We start from the raw sequence: 10,642 nt of genomic DNA, 5'->3' as shown, positions 1-10,642 counted from the left end.
TATATATATATATATATATATATATATATATATATATATTCTAGAGGCCCAGTGCATGAAATTCGTGCATGGGGGAGGGGGAAATCCCTTAGCCCGGCCTGCGCCCTCTCGCAGTCTGGGGTCCCTTGGGGTATGTCCGACTGACAGCTTAGGCTCGCTCCCCGTCACCACTGCTGTGCTCACCAGCCATGAGCCCGGCTTCTGGCCAAGTGGCACTCCACCTGTGGGAGCGCACTGACCACCAGGGGGAAGCTTCTGCATTGAGCATCTGTCCCCTGGTGGTCAGTGCACATCACAGTAATCGGTCGTTCTGGTCATTCCGCCACAAAAGTCGCTTAAGCTTTTATTATATATATATATATTCCTTACACACAGACATGCTTAGGACATGCTTACAGAGATGAAGGGAAAAAGGAAGGGAGGAAGGAAGGGAGGGATTCATTCTGGTCATGGATATGGACTTTAAAGGCTACAGGCTTCAAGTTGTTCCAGAAGCTAAGAAAACTCTCTTTGAAATTAGAAATCTAGAAGCTTACTAGTGGTTAAGTATTGGGCCTTTCATTTTAAAGTAGAAATTTGATATCAGCATAACATTTCAGCCAAGTAAGATTAATGACATTTTTATGAAGCTGAATATGATTTTTTACCTTTTAGGTTACAAAACTTTTTTCAAGAGACTGTAACAAGATTTTCCCCAAGATTATGTTTCTAAAATTTCAAATCACAGGCTGGAGTGTAAATATCACCTTCAATGCATGCTTGTGCTTCCTTCAGCTTTGTATCTTTAGCAATCAATAACAAGCATGACAGCTGCCCAAACTCCTAACTTTAATTTGCGGTACAGAAAGAAATAGCAAAGGCTGTCCATTTTCATCAGATTCTTCTGATTTGACTGTTGTTGCACTAAAAAGTGAAAAAAAGGAAAGCTTAGAGTAACGGGATGTCGGAAGTTAAATTTAAGATATTTTGGCAAATTATTCCCACGTTATCATTATAAAATAGAGAATATAAATACCTCTTGTTAGAAACTCATCCATTTTCCCACTTTCATCTGCTCTCAGACCCTTAAAACCCCGAACTTATTAGCAATGATAGTGAGCAATATGACATATCCAGGAAGAAAACTTTAAGCAATTTCTTAAAAACCTACTCAAACTCAACCAGTTTTTTGTTTTTATAATATGTTCGACATCTTTTAAAACCATTCATGTTTTGAGGATTTCTAATATTATATTTATACAATTATTTTAATTTATTAATTTTAGAGAGAGGGGGAGAGAGAAAAAAAGGGAGAGAGAAAGAGAGAAGATTTGTTGTTCCACTTATTGATGCATTTGTTAGTTGATTTTTGTATGTGCTCTGATTGGGGATCAAACCCACAATCTTGTCATATCAGGATGACAATCTAAGCAACTGAGCTACCTGGCCAGGCCTATACAATTTTTACATCACAGTAATTAATGGTTAAAAATGTTCTTGGCTACTCTGTACTGTTTATGAACAAAAAAGCTATATAAAAAGACAAACCAGATCCTCACTATAGATTATTTTCCCACTCTAAACACCTTAATTAGGTTTACTCTAGGATTTTAAGCAGTTTTTCTAAATGTTTTTTCCTGATTAGAAATTATTGGGACTCTTATATTTGTATTTCTGTCCATTTTGATGATTTTTTTAAGTTGGCATTTAAAAAATTTTTTTAAAATATATTTTATTGATTTTTTACAGAGAGGAAGGGAGAGAGATAGAGAGTTAGAAACATCGATGAGAGAGAAACATCGACCAGCTGCCTCCTGCACATATCCCACTGGGGATGTGCCCGCAACCCAGGTACATGCCCTTGACCGGAATCGAACCTGGGACCTTTCAGTCCGCAGGCCGACGCTCTATCCACTGAGCCAAACCGGTTTCGGCTTAAAATTTTTTAAGATGTTTTTTATGGCAGTGATAGTTCTATAGGTTTCTACTACTTAAAACATGAATTAAACTGGTTAGGTTTTTTCATTACATACTGATATCCCTGGAAAAACTGCCCACATCTTAAGACAGTGGTTCTCAACCTTGGCTGCACATTAGAATCACCTGGAAATCTTTTTAAAATCCCGATTTCTGGGCCTCATTTTCCAGAAATTCTGTTTCTTTGTTACTAATGTTGTGGCCCCACCCCATAACAAAGAAACAGAATTTCTGGAGGATGGGGCCCAGAAATCAGGATTTTAAAAAGATTCCTAGGTGATTCTAATGCGCAGCCAAGGTTGAGAACCACTGTCTTAAATCTAATCTAACATATTTCAAATTGTAATGCAGATGTGAAATATTAACAGTTCATCAGAAAACGTAAATCTGACGGACTCAGACTATCTACTACTAACACTTTTTCACTAGAATAGAAACAAGAGTATAGAAACTACAGGAGTCAAAATAATGGCTCCCCCCAAATGTCCATGTTATAGAACTCAAAACCTGCGAATATGTTACCTTACATGGCAAAAGGGAATTTGCAGGTGGATTAAGTTAAGGATCATGAGATGGAAATGCTACTCTGAAATATCTAGGTTGATCCAATGTGGTCAAAAGGATTTTTGGAAAGGCAGGCAGAAGGATGAAGTCAGGGAAGGTGATGTAACAATGGAAACAGGTCAGGGAAATGCAGAGTTGTGAGGCAGAGCATGCAGGTAGCCTCTAGCAGCTGAGAGAGGCAAGAATAAATTTCCTCAGCTCCCAGAAGAAATACAGCCCTGCCAACGTTCATTTTAGCTCTGCAGATTCACTATATTTTTCATCTCCAGAACAGTAAGATAATAAAGCTGCATTGTTTTAGCCCATTCTGCGTGTGGTAATTTGTTACAGCAGCAATAGGCAGCTATGTCAGGGACTTTTAAAAGTCTTGCCTACTGCTCTATCCAAAGTACCTCACACAGAAGGTGTTCAACCAATATAAGAGGAATGAATGAACAAAATGTTTTCAGATTTGCCAGTGATGTGCACTGTGTACAAAATGTATATTTTCTCTAAAATAAAACTTGTGAAGTAATGTTCTTAGGATACAGAAGATTTAAAGGCCTGTAATCAGGACTGGACACTAGTGCTAAGCGGATGGTGAGAGAACTAAGTTACAGGCCGAATGAATGCCAACAATATCAAGCTACTAACTAACTCGAGAAAGTAAAACTCCTTCTGGAAAAAGGGAGAAATAAAGAGCACAGGTGACATTTTTCATTGCTGCTACCAGTTGAAACCTGTAACTAGAGCCAGCTATACAGAGGATGTGGAAGAGCAGATTTCAGTTTCTGAGCTCACAGTTTCTCACAGCTGAAAAAAAAGAGCTTTTATAAAGAAAAATGCTGCACTCACCTCATGCACGTCAAGAAGAATGTGCTGTAAATGAAATCCACTGACCTGATCAAAAAATTTTCAACTGGAATTGGGAAGGGAGCTAAAAATACTCAGCAGGAAAATGTCTTGTTTATTTAGTCCCCAGTGTCTAGTTTAGTGTCCAGAACGTAGTAGTTACTCAATAAAAGCATTTTAAAATAGGAACATAGGACATAAGTCTAGAGTTCAGAAACTACTTAGCAATTCTCAGGAATGAAAAAAACAAAGAGCCCAATAACAAAAGTATGGCAATGAAAATTTTATCTAAATACAATATGTTAAGGTTGGAAGTAATTCAGCCCTTCGTGATACTGATCAGAAAACCAAGGATCAGCAAGGTATGACTTGTGAGTGATTTAAGCATTACTGTGGGGAAGAGGGCCACTGCTCAGGAGTCCTGACTTCTCATCTATACAGCACTCTTACTAGCATATAATTTTGTCCCAACTCATCATGAGACAAAGCAAAGCAAGATTCACAACTAAAATATTGCAATATTAAAGTAAATGTGATTCAAAAATTATAGGTCTGCTAGAGAAAAAAAGAACAGGTAATATTTTTAGAAAGTCATTCAGAATGCTTATCCAATTTATAAATTTCAAAGATAGATTCTAAAGAATCAAAGCACCCCAGCTGTGTGTACCACCAACAGATGGTGTTACCATTGAGTGGTGTCACCTGTCCTTAGTTTACAGTGGATATGGGCTTCATTCTGAGTTGTTTCAGGAATATTATTAATCTCATCCTGACAAGAACAAAAGCAATTGAAAGGAGTAATAAAGAGACCTATGATTTCCATTAAAATGAAAGTAGAGACTCCCCCTCCCCCACCCCTACCCCTCTGCAAATTGAACATGAAGAGATGATGACAAATGTTATTACAGGTTGAGCAGCTGTACACTGGAAATGATTCTAAAGGAAAGGAATGAATCATGCAACATGTGCAAAATGCTGTGCCTATGTAGTCAGCTAAAAGCAAACTGCAAAAAAGGAAAGAAGATAGTAGATGAAATGTAAAACCTTTTCAGTGTGTCAGTTTCAATGTCAGATGCTAGTAAGCCTAATGAAGACGGCTGATCAAACTTTCATTGACTGTTCCAGAGAGTGCATTTGGAGATGCACAACGTCAAGTAAGAAGTAAGGCCCCAAATATAAATATATTCCCAAAAACATCTGTAGGGGTAAAAAGAAATAAGGGGTTAGCTTACCTACTTCAACCAACATTCTCTGTAGATAAAACTGACCTGAATTTGCAACAGGAGGCTGAAAGAAGGTATAGAAAGAAGAATCTGCCTTCATTCTAAACATCCAAAGATATTCCTGTTTAGCAGAAACACTACAGAGACTCCAAGCCCAAATCCTTTATAATGGCGTTGGCCATGCACATGCACTTACAGACCTGAGTCCTGTCTGGAAAGAGACAGCTTCCCCTCTTTAAATAAGTACATAAGTGGTGTACTGAGGGCCAGTGGCTAAGCAAGAAGAGTGTATGGAAACAAAGAATAAGGTAGTTTGGGCTGTTTTAATAATACATTCTTCTAGCCCAAGCATGTCAAACTCAAAGGCTAACATGGGCCAAATAAACAAGGTTTAAGTTTATGTGGGCCGCAAAAAAACAAAAGCTTCAATTTTCTTAGAAACATAGGTTTATTTCGATAGAGACATGCTGAGTACCAAGGGCTGAAATAAATGAGTAATCGTTAACATAAAATTATAGAACATTTAAATAAAAAATTAATATTTTTTTCTTGATCATTAACTTACCAGACACTGAATAACTGCACAAATTAGTAAGTGTAACGCAAACAAACCTATTTTTCTTGTTCTCCAAAAGTGCAATATTTCCTGTTGCGCACACCAAACAAGTCAGTCCAAGACTAATAACGTGCAATCGGCTGCTAAAATATTCGCTGCTAGTATTAGTGGAGAGAAATGGTGCGCCTGCCCATAAGGCGTGTAAGGGAAATGAATATGAATGCAACACGATTACAGTAATCAGTCATTAGCAAATGTTGTAGTTCGTTATTAATAATTATGTATAACAGAATATTATAAAAATTAATTTATGAAAATTTTATTAAAACATTTCTTACATACCATTATATTGGCTGAGATGCAAAAAATATTCTTTGTGGGCCGCATGTGGCCCATGGGCTGCGAGTTTGACATGCTTGTTCTAGCCATTGAGGCATCTCTGCTTTACATCATTTATTGTGTTGCTAGATGTATTAAACTCCAAGTTGCTATGGGTTGCTGATAGTTCTCTGGTTTGGGAGGGAAGTGGTGGTGGAGCAAGGGGTGTGATGAAGAGCTAGATATGAAAACATTTGATATTTTCCTTATTTCCAAACTCTCAGCTATATTCTTTGCCTTCTTCAGAGCAATCAGTACCTATCTGGTTTTGATCAAGCCACATCGACATGTTTGCTTCAAATACAACTGCTATCAGACCCTTTTCATCCCTTCCTACTTCAACAATATCATCAACAAAAGTCACAAACAGGTTCCAAGATGACTGCAGAGTAGCTGAAAGTAACACACACCTCTTCCTGGTGACAAACCGGATTTACAGCTAAAATTTAATGACATTTTAAAAAATACATTTTTATTGATTTCAGAGAGGAAGGGAAAGGTAGAGAGATAGGAACATCAATGATTAGAGAGAATCATTGATCGGCTGCCTCCTGAATGATCTGGCATCAATCCCGCAACCTGGGCATGTGCCCCTACCGGAATCAAAACATGACCTCCTGGTTCATAGGTCGATGATCAACCACTGGGCCACTGCAGCTGGGCCAGCTAAAATTTAGAGCAGTCAATCTCAATAAACAACAAAAGACACCTGAACAGGAGTATTATCTGCACAAACTGAAAAAAGAAGCTACACGGAGACTGGTAATAAGGGTGTAGATGCAGAGGGGGCTGGTAACTACACCCAGGGGCAGCGGCTAAGAAGCCGGAGAAATATTGTGGCTGCAAAAGTACCTACAGAGGAAAGTGGGGTCTCAAACCCATGCCAGGACCCCCAAACCAGAGCACCAGAGCTGGAAAGAAGAAACTGCATAGCATCTGGCAGCAAAAATAAGCAGTTACTATGTCTGCTGGAAAGAGGAGGGAGTCTGCTAAAATCCCAGGTGCTCTCCTTAGGGCCAATGCATGGGCTCGCTCTTGGGCACTCACGCAGGGCTCTGGTGGAGGAAAGGAGATTCAGGGAATACAGAAGCCATAGGGAGAAGATCTGGGTGACATAGTGCTAGAGATCAGGAAGGTAGGCTACTGAGGTCCCAGTCCGAGCCAACATCCCACACCACCCTCGGGCACCATCTTCGAGGGTTGAACACTTCAATTCTTACAGCACCAGCTGAAGAAAGTGCACTAACCCCAGCCTCCAAACACTGGTGACACCACTCTGCCAAGCTCAAATCCTGCATAAAGGACTGTAAGCTACACCCAACAGGGACCTGAGGTGCACTCTTTCTCTGGAGAAACTATAGGCAAACTCTCAGATGATCATTGAACTGAGTGGCTTGGGAACAAGGGCCAATCTTTCTCTCTCCCACAGGTTAGGCAGGCGCCATCCAAATGGAAGACTCCCTTGTCAGGGTCTCTGGCAGTGTGCTACAGAGCTAGGAGGCAAGAAGCTCTCAACACAACTCTCAAGGGCAGTGCAACCCTTAATGGGGGGCTGTGTTGATCTGTTCCTCCAAACTTTGCCGGCACCATGCTGCTGGTGCAGCATAACTCAGAACTGGAAGAATTGACACAAGCCCTCCTGCTGGTGCAACCTCAGAGGGGAAAGGAACACAACTCAGAATTGGGACATTTGGCACACCCCCTTCAGAGCCTTCCATCAGGGTCTCTGGTGGGGCGCTGCTGAGCTAGGAGAAGGCTAACAGCCAGCTCCCCTCCAGAGGGCCCATGAGGGGAAGACGGGGTAACTCAGAACTGTGACAAATAAATAAAACAAGAAATGAAAGAGGCAATCGAACAACTGACATCACAGAAATACAAATGATTGTAAGAAACTATTATGAACAACTATATGCCAATAAATAGACAAATGCCTAGAAACATACAATCTTCCAAAATGCAATCAGGAAGAATCAGAAAACCTAAATAGGCCAATAACAAATAATGAAACTGAAGCAGTAATAAAAAAAACTCCCAACATTTTTAATTAAAAAAAATTATTAGTGTTTCGGACTTCTTAGTATATATTCCTAAAAGTGAGATCATTGGGCCCAATGGAAGTTCCATTTTTAATTTTTTGAAGAAAAAAAATACTGTTTTCTATAGTGGCTGTATCAGTCTGCATTTCCACTAGCAGTGTACTAAGTTCTCCATATCCTAAACCAGCACCTGTCATTTGTTGATTTGTTGATGATAGTCATTCTGAAAGGTACTAGGTGATACCTCATTGTCATTTTAATCTCTCTGATGATCCGTGACTTTGAGCATTTTTTTATGTTTCTTGTCCATCTGTATGTTCACTTTGGAGAAGTGTCTATTTAGGTCCTTTGCCCATCTTTTAATTGATTTGTTTGTATTCCTTTTCTTAAGTTGTATGAGTTCCTTATATATTTTAGAAATTAACCTCTTATCAAGTGTGTCATTGGCAAATATGTTCTCCCCTACAGTGGGCTCTGTTTCATTTTGTTGATAGTTTCTTTTTCTGTGCAAAAGCATTTATTTTGATGTAGTCCCATTTGTTTATTTTCTCTATAGTTTCCCTTGCCCAAGGAGAGGTATCAGCAAACATAATGAAAATGGAACTGCCATTTGATCCAGTGATCCCATTTCTAGGAATACATCTTAAGAAACCCGAAATACCAAACAGAAAGTATATATGAACCCCTATGTTCATAGCAGCACAATTTACAATAGCTAAGATCTGGAAACAGCCCAAGTGCCCATCAGTAGATGAGTGGATAAAAAAGGCTGGTACATTTTTACCATGGAATACTATGCAACTGTGAAAAAGGAGAATCTTTACCCTTTGAGACAGCATGGAGGGACCTGGATGGCATTATGTTAATCAAAATAAGTCAGGCAGAGAAAGAAAAGTATCACATGATCTCACTCAAATGCGGAATCTAATGAACAAAATAAATGGAAAACAAAATAGATCCAGGGACACAGAAGCATGGAACAGACTGACAAATATCAGAGGGTAGGTGGGGGTTGGAGGGTGGGAAGGGAGAGATTAACAGGGGAACTTATATGATTATATGTAAAACCCATGGACACAGACAATAGTGTGGTGAAGGCCTGGGAGAGGCAGGTGTGGGGTTGAAGGGGTCAATGGGCAAAAGAAAGGGGAACATCTGTAATACTTTCAACAATAAAGACAAATTTTAAAAAAAAAAGGAAACTGCTAACAAACAAAAGTCCTGGCCTGGATGGCTTCACAGGTGAATTTTACCAAACATTCAAAGAAGAACTGACTAATACCTATCTTCCTCAATCCATTCCAAAAATTCAAGAGGGGGTAAGACTCTTTTTATGAGGCCAACTTTATCTTAATTCAAAAACTAGATAAAGACACCACAAAGAAAGAAAATTATAGGCCAATATTCCTAATGAACATAGATCCTAAAATCCTCAACAAAATATTAGCAAATTAGATGTAGCAATCTATATATATATAAGCCTAAGTGACCATTATGACTGGTCGACCAAACGACCAGTTGACCAGTCACTATTACACAGATGCTCAATGCAGGAGCTGCCCCCTGGTGGTCAGTGCACTCCCACAGCCAACCTCCTATGGTCCTTCCCCCTGGCAGGCCAGCCCCGATGGGCCCTGATCACTGGCCTGCCGAAAACATTTATCCGGCCCGCCGGGTGTTTTTGCCGCTGCTGCCTGTTGCTTAGCAGCCGACTCGTCCCGGGCCTGCAGTGCGCATGTGTGGAATGTGCGCTGCACTCTCCGACTCCCCTCCTTCTCTCTGTCTCTCGACTCCTCCTCTCAGTCTCGGGTGTGATCGGACGAGTCACGAGCTTGCCTGTGCAGAGCCTGCTGCTGCCTGAGGACCGAGGTAAGAACAAGTTAGGATTTTTTTTTTTTTGAAGTTAGGAGGTGCTAATAGCGTGCACTGGCAGACCATTCATGGAGGGAGAATTTGTTAAAGAATGCCTTCTTTCTGTTGCCAAAGAGATGTGTCCAGAGAAGGCTGATTTATTTAGTACAGTGAGTCTTTCAGGATCTACAATTACACGAAGGATTGAAGAAATGGGAGACAATTTGCATCAGCATTTGCAAAACTCCGCAAAAAAACTTTCCTATTTTTCCTTGGCACTCGACGAAAGCAATGATGTTCGTGATTCTGCACAACTTCTAATTTTTATTCGTGGGATGAATGACTATTTCGAAGTCACAGAAGAGCTTGCTGCACTGCAAAGCATCAAAGGAACAACTACAGGAGAGGATATCTATGAAAAGGTTTGCCAAACTGTGAATGGTTTGGAGCTGGACTGGGCTAAACTAGCCAGTGTGACAACTGATGGTGCTCCTAGCATGGTGGGGTCTAAGAAAGGAGTAATTGCTCGCATTAACCAAGAGATGGACAAACATAACCATTCTCATCCAATAGCCATCCACTGCCTCATCCACCAACAAGCGCTGTGTAGTAAATCACTGGAGTGGGACTCTGTTATGAAAATTGTGGTATCTTGTGTTAACTTCATTAGAGCTAATGCACTAAACCACAGACAATTTCAGGAATTTCTGTCTGAGCTAAATGTTGCCTATGAAGGCAGGCCTGCGGTGATCTGGCCTAAACCGGCAGTCAGACATCCCCGAGGGGTCCCGGGTTGTGAGAGGGCGCAGGCCAGTCTGAGGGACGACGCCCCCCCCGCCCCCCACCGTGCACAAATATGTGCAACAGGCCTCTAGTAAATCAATAAATGAAATGAACAAAATGAAAGATAAAAATCACATAATCCTATCAATAGCTACAGAAAAAGCATTGCATAAAATCCAGCATTGATTTATGTTAACAATTCTTACCAAAGTGGTAATAAAGAGACCATATCTCAACATAATAAAGGCCATATATGAAAACCTACAGCCAACATTATACTCAATGAGAAAAACTAAAAGTGTTTCCCTTAAGATCAGGACCAAGACTGGGATGTCTGCTTTCACCAATCTTACTCAACATAGTACTGGAAGTTCCAGCCACAACATTCAAATAAGAAGAAATAAAATGCATCCAAATTGGAAATGATGAAGTGAAACTGTTATTATTCACAGATGACATGATAG

General features: G+C 40.1%; 1 protein-coding gene across 1 annotated transcript in view; it reads right to left on the bottom strand.

Moving 5' to 3' along the window:
• LOC102435914 (armadillo repeat-containing protein 4-like) overlaps positions 1-10,642 on the bottom strand; it is a gene marked incomplete at its 3' end in the record, with an annotated part of 41,974 nt that overhangs the window by 30,418 nt on the left and 914 nt on the right. The window contains 2 exon segments of the mRNA XM_023746377.1: positions 747-821; positions 824-903. Coding sequence (XP_023602145.1) covers positions 747-821; positions 824-903 — 155 coding nt within the window.

The sequence above is a fragment of the Myotis lucifugus genome, unplaced genomic scaffold, assembly GCF_000147115.1.
Source record: "Myotis lucifugus unplaced genomic scaffold, Myoluc2.0 scaffold_668, whole genome shotgun sequence".
NCBI lineage: Eukaryota > Metazoa > Chordata > Mammalia > Chiroptera > Vespertilionidae > Myotis > Myotis lucifugus.
The sequence above is the reverse complement of the archived record's forward strand: the minus strand, read 5'-3'. Positions and strand labels throughout refer to the sequence as shown.